The following is a 16,463-nucleotide window of genomic DNA, read 5'->3' as shown; positions in this document are numbered from 1 at the left end:
TCCACCATGAAAATAACATAATGACTTTAATATTTTTGTGCACGCTAATCAGAATTATTTAATTTATATAACTTACAAATTACAAAAGAAAGAACTGAACAACTGACGATACAGGTCAAATCCCGTTATAGTGACTACCAAAGTAATGACATTTTCAGAATAACGAATACATTTTGTTGCCCTGGAGAAATGTTCATACAACATAATGCTTAACGGATTTTGTTTTAACAAAATGTAAATTTCAGCATAAAGAATGTTTTTTTCAACCAAAAATGGGCACTTAAGATAATAATGCGATGTGAAAAATACATCTACACTTTTGCAGAGTCTTGGAACCCCTACAACAGGTTGTCTCTTTCTTGTTAGACCAAAAGAAACAGACAGTCTGCTGCAAAATTTCCAGGCTCGGCGAGGCTCAGTGAGAGTGTAGGTACAATGTCATACAAGTATAGCAGAATTCTGACGCAGTGCTCCACCATGAATAGTTGTGTCATGCGAAGGTAGATACTGCACTGTTCGAGTTTCATAGTGCTTCTCAAAGTTTTTTTGCAATGGACAAAACTAGTGAGAAATGTAACATACAGGTTTTTCATTACTGTATAGAGAAGGCAGGTACAGTCTTAAGACTTCGTTCAAAATTGGAGCTGTTACTTCAGCAGTTAAGCACATAAGATAGGAGTCACGACAGGGACTATCATCCTGCTTTAGCTCCCATCTTCAGATTAGAAGAACACCAGCGGCTGGGAATCATTGCAGTGGCAGGCGAAGAGTACAAGCAAGAGTAGGTCAAAGCCTGGTATTAAATGTTTTAAACATCATACAAAAAACATGTTACGTGGTAAGGCTGATCCTACAGTGGACAACCAATTACTTTGCCCTTGGTTTACTCTTTACCAGACGCAGCAGAGTAGATACGGAGCTGTCATTGCTCTGCTGCAGTTCGAGATTGGGAATCACCCATAACCCCGGTCACAGTAGTATATGTATTTTCTTCATATCTCATATATAAACGTCTATGTGTGTGTGTGTCTGTCCGACCCGGAAGTGAGAGGTGGAGTCGGGGGTAAGGGCTCCACCTTCGAGGAAACAGAAAACTCACTTTGCCGCTAATAATAGAAGCGGGGCCAGCACGTCAGCAAAATGAAACCTCAGAAAAAAAACAAAGTCACTTAGCTGCTAACATCTGCAAAACGGTATACCTTTTACTCTTCCTCCCGCCGTTAATTCACAAGTGAGGAGAACTTGTCAGCAAAACAAAACCTCCAAAGAAAGATAGTTGCTTACCCACTAATGCACAAACGATGTGAGCACATCGGCAAAACGAATCCTCCTAGGAGAGAGATGCCCAGAGTAGTTTCTTTCAATTACCTGACATCTCTACATTTCAGTTTTTTTTCTGACGATTTTAATAGTTTCTAGGATCCTGGGGCTTTTTACAGCACGGGATTACACAGCTAGTTCATTACAAAGAAATTTCCATTACAATAAAATATTTTAATGATCCCATGAATTTCATTACAATGGGATTCCACCTGTATATATTATATTAATTTTGTATTCATGGTATTAAAGGGTATATATTTGTACACATTTGCAACTAAAAGATTACACTTAGAGAATAGTGTTTAAAGAGAAAATGTGTACAGTTATGTTTTAAATGTCAAAAATCTTACAAGTTTTATTTGGAGTAGTGTATGTTCAAGGTTGTTTAGTTGAAAAGTATATATAACTGCTCTGGTGTCCCGATCCTGGGTTTGTTCCTGCCTTGCACCTGATGCTTGCTGGGTTCGCCTCCAGCTTCCTCATAACAATTGCTCTAGGATCTTTTTTTCTAGTTTTTCTGATTTTTTTTATTCTTCTCCACTTTAATTTTTGAAATAGTTTTGTTGTCCATGTTACGAATTGTGGCCAGTTTTAGTAAACTTATTACTATTACGAAATTTAAAATTTCTTGGTTATTAATCATTCATGTATGCACATATATAATTGCAATGTTGGAACACAAAACCTGGTGTAGTGCAGCATGTTGGTGCAAAGTTGTTACAGTTGTTGGTTTGGGCACTAGGGCTCAGTTACAAGCATTGTCACTATCTGTGCGGCGTCTGTCAATTGTCTCCATGTTTGCATGGATTTTACACAGGAAACTGTGTCAATGAGTACGGGTATGTGCATGGGTTTTTGTGGCTCCCCATAGAAAAAGCAGAGCCGGGAAATAGATGGATACATATTTTATGGATTGCATGAAAGTACAGTTCTTTCTTAGTAAATATTTGTATTCCTATGTTGTACTGTTCAATATACAGTATATATGAATTTCCAAACAGTGCTTAAAAATCACAGACACAAATATATAAGTAGCTCCTGTCAAAATATATTTATATTATTGTCTTTGTGTAATAGGGGAAAAAAAATATAACCTTCAGTTGGGGCATGTTTTCCCATTTTATTCTTGTTCATGAAATTCAGGTTGACAGAGCCTAGAGGCTCTGATTGATTTAGGCACAGCACTTATGCATAATCAGTATCCTCTCCAATTTGACATCAGTTTCTAACTTCTATCTAAAAAAATCAGCACAAATACTCATTTTGTATTTGAATAAAATAGCTTTAGACATAATGTTAAAATATATCTAGCGTAACAACTTTCTAGCATTTTCTCCTCTAAAAACATGTTTGGCTTCTGCTTTTATAAATGGGTGATTATGAATGAAAAGCAAAGTTATATTGTAAATGAATGGCACAACCATCAGAACAAATGCAATGCAAACTGCCAGGGTGCTTCTAATTGTGAGAACCTGTGCTAACTATGACAAGAGCTTACAAAATGTGCATCAGTTTCAAAACATTGGCATATAAAGAACAAAAGAAGTATATGTCTTGTAGAGAGATCTTTGGTAATTATTTTAATTATCTTGTACTGAAATTAGTTGATGTCTAAATGTGTATAAAAAAAGCAAATGTTTTGACAGAGCACAATTTAAAGTCTCACTTTTAAGTATGCCTTTTTATGGTTTTGTAAAAAAAAAAAAAAGTACATAACAGACATTATGTATGAATACGCGACTTTAATTAGGAGTTACTACCTCTTGCTTGAACTGGAAAAATATGTCTTCTACATTTTCACACAGATTACCAGTAACTGATTTTCATTCTCAGTATGATAGTGTCCTTGATTTGTGCTTTCACTTGTCAGACAGATAGCAAACAGGATTGAGCATAGGATAGGCTCTGGCAGGGGTGCGCTATCTTTGCTGTACTACCAGGACTGGAGATGTGGCTATTGGCTTTTTTATCATTACTTCAGAATCTGTTAAGATTTATGAATGCTGAATTTGTAGAAAATAATACAGAGTTCATGGTTCAAGCAATTCATTTTGATTCCTTGTCCTATCCAAGTATAGGTTTAATCAAGGGAGTGACTTCCATTCTGTTCTTTCTCCTCTGGTTTAAGATTAGATGATCAGACATCATGATCAGGAGGTCTGCACAACGTGAGGTTAAAAGGTCAGTATGAGCTTCAATGAAATGTGCACAGCCTTGGGCAATTTGTAGAAACATCCTATTTAGCACATTGCATGCCTGCTGTCTTTTTTTCTCGTCACATTTCCCCCAGTCACTTGTGTTCTACTTTATGTTTGTCATTATTTGTAGAGTAATTAAACACAGGTGGTCTGAGCACCGATACATTATCTGATCCTCCTTTCAGAAGCCACAATTTCCTCCACAAGTTTCTCTTCCACAATATAGAAAATCACTGTGATTAACTGCAGATTATTTTGCTGTTATTAATTTTTGTTGTTCAAAACCCCCAAAGGTATTTTTCTCTCTGTTTATAGTATTAAAAAGCCTTTTTTTTTGTTTACTTCAAGGGAACAACCGGTGTTAACCCAGTGTTACATGTCATGTTGTCTTTTCCTGGAAGTCTTCGGTCATTGAAAGTGTGCATGTTGATTACTGCATCAGTCTTTACCATAACTGGGGGCTGAGGTTTGTGTTTTACTCTCCTCTCACAAGTAAATGATAATCGTATTTCATCTGCCCATAGCACTGCAGGAAAGATCTCTGTAAAAGATGAAAAGGTAAAGGCATAATTAAAAAATATTTCACTTTAAGTTAAGGTTTTAAACATGCTAATTAACATGCACAAGGCACTTTAACAAATCTGATTCCCCAGCATGTGCTTTTTTTCTTTTAATTAACTGCATTGCAAAATGGGTAATATTGGTGGTATGAAGTTTTATTTCCCGAAATTATATTTTAACTTGAACTTTGCACTCAAATGTATATTTCATTGAATTAAAGAAACTGTTAGTAATTAGAGTTTGTGGGTCTATCATCTGATTCACAATGCAGAAGTCACTGCCACACACCCTGTTTATGAATTCTTCTTTCTAACTGACAATACATTAGGTGGCTAAATTAAAGGTATGTTTACACAAGTCGAGAGAATACTATAACAGACTTAGTTAAGGGTGTTTCAAAGTACTTTTCAATTCAGCAGATTCCTCCAGAAATGTACACTGACCATTCACAACATTAAAACCGCGTGCCTAATATTATGCAGGTCCACCTTTGTGCTGCCAAAACAGCTTTGACCTCTCAAGGCCAAGTACTCAACAAGGCTTCTGAAGATATTCTGTGTTATCTGGCACCAAGGTGTTAGCAGCAGATCCTTTAAGTCCTGTAAGTTGTGAGGTTTGGCCTCTATGGATCAAACTTGTTTTTCCAGGACATCACACAGATGCTCAATAGGAGTGAGTTCTGGGAGAATTTGATCTCATGGTTATGTTCCTCAAGCCATTCCAGAACGATTATTTGCAGCGTGGCAGGGCACATTTTCCTGCTGAAGGAGGCCTCTGCCATTAGGAAATACTGTTGCCATGAAGAATTACACATAGCATGCAACAATCTTTAGGTCGCTAGTACATGTCAAAATAATGTACACATGAAAGGTATCCAGCAGAATATTACCCAGAGCATCACATTGCCTCCGTTGACTTGCCTTCTTCACACAGTGCATTCTGCTGCTGTCGCTTCCTCAGGTATACGACGCACATGCACACTGGCTGTCCTTATAACGTAAAAGAAAATATGATTCATCAGACCAGGTCATCTTCTTCTATTGCTCGATGGTCCAGTTCTGATGCTCACATGGCCATTGTAGGTGCTTTCAGTTGTGGACATGGGATCAGCGTGGGCAGCACTCCGACTGATCAGCGACTACCCCAGCAAGCTGTGATGTTCCTGTGCGCACTGACAATTTTTCTGTCATGGCCATAATTAAATCTTTTCATCAGTTTGTGCCCCAGTAGCTCTTCTGTAGAATTGGACCAGTCGGGCTAGACTTCACTCTCCACATGCATGAATGAGCCTTGGACACACATGACCACATCGCTGGTTCACCACCAATAGTGCTTCCTTGGGCCTCTTTTGGCAGGTACTAACCATTGCATTCCAGGTGCATCCCACAAGACCTACCATCTTGGAGATGCCCTGATCCTGTCGTTCACCATTACAATTTGATCCTTGTTAAAGTGACTCAGATCCTTATGCACACCCATTTTTCCTGCTCCTAATACATCACTTTCAAGATCTGACTGTTCCCTTCCTTGTGTAATATATCCCCAACTCTTTTCAGGTGCCAGGTAACAATATAATCAATGTTATTCACTTCACCTGTCAGTGGTTTTAATGTTGTAGCTGGTCGGTGTATAAGATAGAAAAATAATATAGCCCAACTTGCTTATCCAGTTAAAGGTCGAAAGGCACTGGAACATAACCCAACAGCACTGGCATTATGTCAGTTATAAAACTGGAAGGTTGCAAGTTCATTGCAGGCTTCCCTCTCACACACATTGGACAGTTAAGGTTACGCATTAATCTAACACACTTGTCTTAGGAGAAAACAAGAGTACTCAGAGACAACCCATCAAGACAAAAGAAAATTCAAAATAGGCAATGACAGATGTTAAGGATTTGAACCTAGGTTGCCTGGATCTGAGAGGCAGCAGCACAAACCACAGTCACAACTTTCTGCACTAGTTGCTTGCTTAGTTCCTTCATTTGCCAAGTGCCATTAGGAAATCAGTATTCTTATTTGTATTTTCCCTCAGTAAAACACAGAGAACACAGTTTCTGATAAGTCAAGTATGATGCCCTAAACAAAATAAATTTCAAAGCAACAGTACAATGTAAACCATTGCACACAGTAATTAATTAACCAAGAGGCCTGCAATGTTCACTTGGATGTTTCTTTCAGATACAGTTCAAAAGTTGAGCATAGGCTCATATTTTACATTTTGGAACATTTTAAGTAAACTCTTTTGCTATATAATATTACAAATTTAACTATTAACAGAGTATAAACTTATCATAGTACCCACTACCTGGACATGGCATCAGTCTATTTCAGACTTCTTCTCCCAGACTGTTGTCTAATATGATGAAAGTCACTACATTTAAGGTGAGCAGCATGTTTCTGTGCTTTCTATGTGGGCTACTTCCTTCCTGACTGTTTGTGTGTTCCTTGTATTTAGGAGCACAGGAATATGATAAATATAATTCTCAAACACATAAAGTGAAGAACATTCATGTAGTAACATGGATATGCCTCAGGATGATGAATGGCTGGTATGCATGTATTTATTCAGAACAAGTTGCGGGAAGCCAGAGAATGTCACCACAGCCAATCTACAATTTACGACACCCAACTAGTGTCTTGGGTTCAAACCCTGCACCTTGTCATTAACAGAGCAAAGTTTGTATTTCCTTCCCATTCCTTCATGATTTATCACATTTCCAAAGCTAATATGAGCCTCTAAATTGGCCGTGTCTGACTATATATTAGTTGGCCTTGTTACGGACTGGTCCCTGCTTTTAACCTATTCTATGGTTCTTTGTGACTATAAATTGGGTCAATTGACCATATGTTACTTTTCTATAGTGATCACCATCCCAGTACAAAGCAAATTTGAATACTAATGCTTAGATACCGGTAATTCAGAAAGTAGTCAGACCCTTTCACTTTCTGCACACTTTGTTGTGTTGTAGACTAAATTTTTAAATGGATAAATTTACCATGAATCTACACTCAGTAACCCATAATGACAATGTGAAAACAACACATTTATTTATTCAAAATCAAAAACTTTTTATAGCATTCAGTCCCTATTCTACATACAGTAAGCCAAAAGTGAAGAGGTCTGAATGTTTTCTGATTCCACTGTACATTATCTAATAATCAGCCATTGATGTGTGACATGATTTAGTCACAGTGAGCAAGAATTGGGAAATGAACTGGCAGACTTATGGCTTAAAGTCTAATAGATTAGCTGCTAGGCCACATGATGTAAACAATATTTAACAGACGTATAGGCTATTCCAGTGCTTTTTGCCAGCAGTTTGAATTTGATCACCACTTTGATCTCTTTAGCATTGCTTTTTTCTTTTAAGTTTAGCATTTGCTTTTTTTCTTTAAAGTTCTTATAATGTTCAAGTGCAAAAGCAGTAAACAGTGTGATATTGTATTAGAAGTCCAAAGAATGACATTGTATAATGGAATTAGCCTTCATACTAGATGTTTTTTCTCTTTTGTTGTGGTCTACACAGAGTTCTCTAAAAAAGAAAACACAATCCATTTGCTTTCTAGACATGTACTGAAATATTGTTTGTGTGATTTGAAATCCATTCTTTCCTTGGCACTTGTCAGTTAATACTAAATGGTTCACATTTAAACAGCCTGTAATTAAATCACACTGAGGCTCATTAGATAATTAACTTTGTTTATGAAAAACTAAAACTGCTAACAGGAAAGTTTCTGAAAAACACATGGTTTCTTTAAGAAAAAGGACAACATATTTTCCAGCAGTGTAAGTAATTTTTACTGATTTTGATTAACATTTATTGCACAGAGTAATATTCCCTATTGTTTAATATCAAATGAAATAATCTAAAAACAGTTCTTTTCAAAAGGAAGAGCCTTGTTGGTTTCTATAGTACCACTGTATATTTCAAAATTTCTGGTATAGAAGAGGTTATCCCATAGTGAATAAAGATTCAATATGCATTTGTCGAAGATAAACAAATAATCCAGTAGACTGAATGAAAATGCATCCCTGAGTGCCAGTTTAGCCAGAATGATCTCTTCCAACTGTACTTATTATGATAAAACTGGCAGAAATCCCATTCTGTATTGCTCCCCATTGCAAGGCCTAACTAATTTAGATCTCTATAAATCATTAGCCTTTCTTGAGTTTTTCAACTGAAGAGTAACCTATATCAAACTGACAGTTTTATTTTACTGGAGATATAACTTCTCTGTCAAATGTACCTAGACATGTTTAGTAACTGCATTTCTTTCTGAAAGGACGTGGAAAAGAACAATTTACTCCTACATTAAGTAATTTATTGGCCAGTTGTAGCAATTAACTAACACAATTCATTTTTTTTTCTCAAAATGACTGTAAAGTCAAATTTAGACTGGCGCTAATAAATTAATACAAGATAGTTTCAACATCATTTTGCTCATGGAGTAGAGAGAGGGAGGTGCAATTTTCTCTTGATAGGAAAAAATATGCATTTTCTGTTTACTTCTACATTATGTAGCATTTAGGATCTCAGTGTTGCTTTTGGTTATCAGTCAATATTTTTTCTTTGTTTTTTTTGCTGTTCTTGGAGCCCCATCAAAGGTGAAGTAAAATAGTTGAAGGTGACGAATGTACATTTAGACAGTTAACATTAAGTTTGCCTTTGACATCACAAAGCTCACTGTATGCATAAAAGTTACACCGTGTCACACATTTTATAGTAAAGATCTAAAAATCTGCTTACCATCCAACTTTAAATGATGACAGATTTTGTTTTTACGAGCTTAGAGGATTATTCTTGCATTTTTGTTAAAGATAAAGGGAAAGTGTTTTTGTGCAGTCTTCGCTTTGTCATGAGGTAACTTAAAAATAGATTGGACAAAGGTTGGTGACAGTCCTGGAAAAATAACGTTGTAGCTCCAGGTACAATTGAAAACTCAAAGAAAGAAAAATCTACCACTTTATTATCCAAATTATTTGTCTTGTTTTATGTCAGCTACACCTACTTATACTCCCTTTGCACCTCTGCTAACTGCTTTATCCTGATCAGTAGTAGACTTTGTGAATAGCCAGTGGTACATGCTACAGGGAGGATCATGTAAGGGTCGAGTTAGGTTAATAATATAATCATATTTTATGATTTTATTATCATATAACTTTTACATGAGAAGAGGGTAGTGTTTTGGGAGACAATTTTTTATGTAACATTACTATCCTAAAAGAATTCAGTAAATCAGTAAGCTTTTCTTTAATCGACACCACTACCACCCTTTTTTTTCTTAATTAAAGAATGCCACAATACTACTCGACTCGCTCATCATAATTTACCTGATTCACGGCTTCCTCGCAGTTTTCCTCAGGCCTATGTACCACAAACTCCCCTATTGCTACAAATACGGAAAGCACAAGTCCTGCTGCCAGCACACACAAAGATGCCTCCACAATATTCTGTATTCCACAGTGCGCTCGTTTTTCCCTTTCTTTTCATCGTCAGGGACATCCACTTCCTCGCCAACCACTTTTCCTTTAACATGTGACAGCTTGCCCTCCTCTTGAAGTTGAGAATTGCAATAGTGATCTTATCCCTATAGGGAGAAGCCTAAGGTAAAATAATTTCAAGTGAGAGAGGTTCCTCATAACATTCCCTCGCAATTCTCAGAACACAACAAACAATATGCAAATCTTTCCTATGCATTATACCCTTAGGAGTCCATCATGCTGTATGCAACAATATGCATTGTCTCGAAGGTTAAAAAAAGTTCACCGGCAGTTTTATTTTTATCATTGCTTTGCTGAAAAGAGAATTTTAATCTTGGCAGGCACAGTCACTTTTGCGGTTTCTTTACACAGCTCATGACCCTGTGTATTCAATTCAGATAAACTGCAACAGCTCTGAGTGCTGCTATAATCTGAAATAAGAGTTGTCTGCATTTTCAGACTGATGTGTATTGAAAAGACTCAAAAGCTGCTGCTCGGTGCTTTGGAACTTTGAACAGAAAGGTATTGCTCCTAATAGACACTATTGCTTATAATAATAATGATAATACTGTAACAGCAGCAGTAAGTAATATTAATATTAATAAAGTAATAATAAAATCACATTAGTCATCATTACAATGTTACTGGAAAAAAAAACTGATATGCGCCTATGGTACAAACATTATGATACAATTAACAACCCATCAATTTTCCTAACTCGCTTATTCATTTCAGATTTGTCACACAGCTGGAGCCCTATCCCAGCAATCATTTGGGAGCAAGGCAGGAAGAACACCTGGACCTGGAGAACACACACACACAAGCCCACCCACTAGGGCCAATATACCAAAATCAATCCACCTAACCTTCATGTCTTTGGACTTTTAGGTAAACTTGACCACATAGAGGACATCTATGCAGACACAAGAGAATATGCAAAACTCCACACAGGGAAACCTGGTATGTGAACACATTCATAGCGTTCTTCACTTAAATACTGAAAGCTAATCCAAAGAAGCAAATTACTGTAATTCTAAGAACATATAATGCATGTGCTCTGAAAAGTTGAAGACTGCTAAACATTTAATGAACTGTGCATAACGTTTAATCATCTGGGTCACATAAAAAGTGCCAAATTATAATAAGTGTTCAGATTAATATAAAAATTGATGCTCTACCCATGGGGGTTCCAATCCCGTACCCTTTAGAGTCTATCAAGCCTCCTATCTGGGTCAGGTTGCAGTTTCTTTGAGTGATATATTCAATAGTTGTAGATTCCATTAAAAAGGCATAATCAGCCCTGAGAACACGCTGGATTCCTTCATCATTATTTTTGACGAGAGCGTGTTTTGTTTACTGCTCATAAATGCCCACATCTTCTCAAAAGTGGAGATTTTTGATTTCCTGTAAACAAATAGAAACACCTGTGAGACGAGTATTAGCATTTGTCCGATTACAGAGTGGGGAGCATTCATGACAGACTACAGGAGACAGAACAAAAAACTGAGAAAAAAAAAACCCTGTCTGCTTGATAACATTTTCTATCCTGTAAAAAGTGAAAACTGTTCAATTTATTCTGCAATGAAATAAGGTTTTCTGATCCCCAAACCAAACTTACGTAAAGTGAATCTATAATGATCACTAAGCATGTAGTAGCTGGTACCCTAATAACAGATAACTGACTGAGTATAAATTATATCTTTGACACAACTTCTTATTCATTTACGTGGGTATAACTACTTTTATCTTCATTTTTTGTATTTTGTTTTACTTTTCTATTATTTTTCAGTTTATATTTCTAATCATGGGTGTTCCACAGGATGTTTTCTGTGAACCAAAACAATTAAGAAACATTCATAGAGACCAATAAAAACAAATAAGAAAGAGAGATAAACAGCATACTTGGTTGATTTTAAACAGCAATATTAGAAGAAAAACCCCAAGTAGCATATAGTTTTTTCATTTTAAAAATGCATTTTTTTACAGTAAGCATGTTAGTTTGTGATAATACAAATAAACTAATAAACTCCAAGATTATGAGATAATGAGGTTCACATTACCTTATTTATTTTGTGGTAAATAATGAAAGGATATGATTAACTTTTGCCATGCATACCCTCACTGCTCCTGTTACTTCACAGCTAATGCTGTTGTTTGTGTTGCTTGCTTTATAGATAAACATGCTGCACAATTTCATTATCTTGGTCACTAATTGGGGATGAGTGTGTGTATGTATTAGACAGAGGTTATAGCAGTCAAGTGCGCTATAAGCAGCTGTCTTTAAAATCGACACCAAGTTAAGATCATACATGAAGAACAGGATATTTTGCTTTAATGAAATTGTTTTTGATTAGGAAAATTTTTCATGTACCAAAGATCCAAAATATCTTTTGCAAGTGTCCAGAGTACCCATTTGTCCACCCCTGCAGTCTGTCATTTACATGTTAAAAAATGGTTCACAGTGACTGAACACTGTAGTTGTTTTATGATCGCATTAATGTACATATATAAAACCAGGAAGATGCTGCCATTTTACGCCCATTAATATGTACATTTTGAAACATTGCCGTGTTAACTTTTGCAGCAGTGTAGGCAGATTCTCTCTTTTCGAAACTTTTCAAAGTCCATTAAACCAGTTTTCTCAAATATTACTACAATTTTCTTAAACACCAATAAGGGTTTTTGCATATTATCAACTATCTAAAACATCCATTACCTACTTGTTTAAGACTTATTAAACTCAATGGTGTGTACTGAGTTTCAGATACCAATTACATTTCCTTCTACTTTGAAATGGGCATGTACTGTGAGAAAAATAAGTAAAGGAAACACATAATGAATGCATATAACGCTTAGCAATATAACAATTTTAACAGAATGATTACTTACCAACTGAAGATTTGAACTGCATTTGGGTGTTGACATGGGGAATGGTAGACGGGTGTTACTTTTGTTGTCTGCTTACTTTGTAAACATTTTAATTTAATAATGGGGAAAAAATAATAGCAAAAAATGATCGCCGCAATACTTTTAAACAGTGAAAGCATCAAATGCAGTTCTGTGTGGCGTGCTCATTTTTTTCTGTGCTGGAAAGCAATTTAGAAGTTACGTTGGTGTTGTGCCCATTTTACATTTTTTTGGATGTACAATCAGAATATGGTGAAGTTTGGATGTAAATTGAACACTGACATTTTGGCTATAGAGTTTACAATCAGTGAAATATTGGTGTGCAATAAACTAGACAAAGTCCACAATGAAATGTAAAAATTGAAACCACAATATAATTAGTAGTTTTGCTACGGTAATTCTCACTATATCCATAATGGCTAACATAGTATAACACCCTAGTACTACAGACATACAAGACACTGAAATGTACCGCTACTATATGGAACTGAAGACCCAGTGGAAGAAACTGGCACACCTGGACAGAGACAACTTCTTCTTAACGAAATGTAAAAAGGAAAATCTTATCAGAAAGGCATCATGATAAGGAATCCAACTGTACACACTTATAATACGGGGCCTGAGTTGCCTCGAAAGCCTGCATATTGTAATCTTTCTAGTTAGCAAATAAAAGGTGTCATTTTGCTTAACTTCTCACTACATCCATAATTGCTAACACGGTGCAACACCCTAGTACTACAGTTAAAATCCGTAAATGCAAAAATAGCAATATTGAAAGAAAAATATAACTTGGCTTTTCATTCCACCCCCACATTGCCCCAACTATGGGGCAGACACCCATGTGTTTAATAACTGATGAAGGATACCTTAGTGGTTAGAATTACTACCTCACAGATCTATCATTCTTGGTCTGAATTCCATACCCAGCCATCATTTAACATCTACACATTCCATGTGTGCCCTTGTGGGTTTTTTTGCCAAGAAATTGCGTGTGTTTCAAGTGGAGATTTCAGTTAGACCTTCGTGAGTGCTGGTGTTTGTTAGTGAAGGCACTGCAACGGAGTGGTGGCTAATGCTGCCTGGAATGTTCTGAGAATGTTATACCTTATGGAAAAGGTGTTTAAACAACCAACAAATACATAAACCTACAATGTCAATGAGAATTTTAGTGATAGTTCCTCTATTTCATTTATTGCACCTCATTCCAAAAGCAGCAAATTGTGAAGGACAAGTTACTTTCTATTTAACTAAACCTTTTTATCTTGTCATTCAGCTAACCATATTATGTATACTCTGCTGCACCTTTTATCATTTAGTTTAATTTGTTCTTCATAAGAAGAAACTGATAATGAAATGAACTCAGATAGATAGATAGATAGATAGATAGATAGATAGATAGATAGATAGATAGATAGATAGATAGATAGATAGATAGATAGATAGATAGATAGATAGATAGATAGATAGATAGATAACAAATGCCACTGCCCCTACTAAATGTTGATAATATTTAGAAGAATATCCAAATGTATTATATTTTTTCTTTAATTTTGAATTTTGTTTACTGTGTACATGATCCAATGGCTTAACCACATTGTGTAAATGTTGTATTTATAAGTGTAAATAAATCTTTAGTGACTTTGAGAAGTTTCCGACTATATTCATTAATCTCTTTCATCATTTATTCATCATCCTCTTTTCAAGGTCAGATAACATAATAAAAAAATGGAAAGAAACCTCCAAAGCAGGGTGTTGCGTATATGACAGCAATAATTTTCAGACTGCCTTTCAAGGTCTTGAAGTATAAACATCATTCCATACTGTCTTTGCACCAGTTTACTGGGTCACTGAACACAATAATGTTATATTATACCCTGGGAAAAAGATATCAATTTTCTGGAAAGCAGCTGTTTTTATATTTATTTGAAGTTATTTGGTCTGCGCACAGTTATATTATCTGTTTCAAAATATCTTTCATTCATTATTCAATTATTATTATGCTTTAATGAAAACATATGCATGTATAACTGTGCTTCTTGGTAAATAATTAATCTTTCTATTCTGTAATGCACTTACACTATTAGAGTTTCATGCTGACTCATATAGAATATGTTGAAAATATTTTAAAAACTGAATGGATCATCTGTTTTTTCATATCTACATTTTACATATCATTCTAAGAATCTACACATTCTTGCTCGGTGCGTGTCTCTCCAGGTCTTCAACATGTCCTAGTGACCTGTTTGAAAAGTGTATATTGTACTATTTACTCTTTCATGTTTATGTTGTAGAATTTCTTTTCAAAATTTGGGGAAGCAGACAATATCTACCCATCCTATTGTTTGTAAAATATGTATGTTATTCAGCCCAAAGATTGACACTCAATTCTGGACAGCTATAGTGTCTGCTGGTTTTTATTTCAAGAACTACCTCTCAGTAAAAAGTAGTTAAAATACTTATCTTTATATTACTTTTCTGTGACTGGCAGAGAATCGATTGAGTTCAGGCATGCACAAGAGGCAGTAATGTCTTATACAGGAGCTGGATGTGGTCAATCAGCACAGCAGCAGACAGCACAGGTAAAGCTCACGCTGGTATAAATGCTAGCTGCAGCTTCCTCATTTAGTCACCTTCTTGTCTTCTGCAACACTTTCATGTCATTTCAGAGTGTCAGTGAGCAGTGACGTGCTCTCTAACTCTGTCTTTACTGCCATGCCTGGTAAAATTAAACTAAGTAATGTATATTAGATTCTTAGTACCACAGTTATTAGTATTTTTTAAATGGAAAATTCTTCAATGGTTATATGAAAGCAATGGTAGTAGAATATTTTGTTATTTTGATATTGATCAACTTATGAAGAACTTATATATAGAATACTTACAAAATTTAAGGAAAATTCAATATTCAGTGAATTACCTTTGCTTATCCAATAGCATAAAATGTCTGCTTGGACATTTGGCAATTTTCTTATACAGTTTATTTATCAAGTCTATGGTCATTTGTATGGTCAACTTTGCATTATATATTATTGAATAAATACAACTTAAGTAAAGATAACAAAATCACAATGTACTGTAACACTTCTTAGAAAGAGTTAATGGATCTTTTTTTTTTTTGGCACTACATACTGGAGGCTTTTCATTTATTAAACTGTGACCCAGTATTTGAAAATAGAAAAGGTATAAGTCAAGTGTGCATCAGGAGACGGTAGTAGCCATGTTTGAGCACTTTTCAATCCGCGGTAATACGCTCAGCAGGATGTTATATTAGCCAGGCTGATCTACAGCAGCTGTACTGCTTTTCTCCTTCTCCTGCAGAGAATGACTACCACTGACTGACAGCTCTTGAGATTGCCAGCATTGACGAGATAATTGGTGAAAACCCACCTGCTTTAAAATGATTTGACGTAACTCTAATGGCTTAATAATATTTGGTCTCTCAATTATTCTTTTGTTTGTTTGACACATCCCAGGCATGTTTGTGTTACACGTGAACCTGAAATGTCAAATTCCTCTTTTACGCATCAAGGGTAAAGCCTGAATAAATTTAAATCTCCGCTGTAGTTAAAGTGTTTGAATTAACATTATCTGCCATCACCTAACAATATTTCTGGTTAAAGTGTGACACTTTCAGCTGCAATGAAAATTCAACAAAAGCAATATGGTCTGTATAATGGTTGGCAATAGCCAAATCAAATTTAAAATATAAGTTGATCTTTTTATTCATATATCTTCTGTCTAGGTGGAAAAGATGGATAAAACATTCAATGAAGCACGCATTATTACGTAAAACACAAATGCTGTATTTTTAAAGTGTGACCTATATTTAAGAGCTAGACTGAAACTCAATCATCCTAATTAAACAAATACATTTTAATTGCAGAACAGCACAGTGGTGCAGTGGTTAGTGTTGCTGCATCACAGATCCGCTATCCTGAGGTTGATTTCCATGCCTGGTCATTGTCCATGCAGAATTTGCACATTCTGCCTGGG

The 16,463-nt window shown here is 35.7% G+C and overlaps 1 protein-coding gene across 1 annotated transcript in view; it reads right to left on the bottom strand.

Moving 5' to 3' along the window:
* Positions 1 to 3,585: 3,585 nt before the first annotated feature.
* grik3 (glutamate ionotropic receptor kainate type subunit 3) overlaps positions 3,586 to 16,463 on the bottom strand; it is a 476,278-nt gene continuing 463,400 nt past the window's right edge. Inside the window, 6 exon segments of the mRNA XM_051936208.1 lie at positions 3,586 to 4,062; positions 5,003 to 5,066; positions 9,414 to 9,599; positions 9,601 to 9,684; positions 10,737 to 10,907; positions 10,910 to 10,987. Of these exon segments, the coding sequence (XP_051792168.1) occupies positions 3,860 to 4,062; positions 5,003 to 5,066; positions 9,414 to 9,599; positions 9,601 to 9,684; positions 10,737 to 10,907; positions 10,910 to 10,987 (786 nt within the window). The 3' untranslated portion in view covers positions 3,586 to 3,859.

This window comes from Erpetoichthys calabaricus, chromosome 14 (genome assembly GCF_900747795.2).
Source record: "Erpetoichthys calabaricus chromosome 14, fErpCal1.3, whole genome shotgun sequence".
In the NCBI taxonomy this organism is placed as follows: domain Eukaryota; kingdom Metazoa; phylum Chordata; class Cladistia; order Polypteriformes; family Polypteridae; genus Erpetoichthys; species Erpetoichthys calabaricus.
The sequence above is the reverse complement of the archived record's forward strand: the minus strand, read 5'-3'. Positions and strand labels throughout refer to the sequence as shown.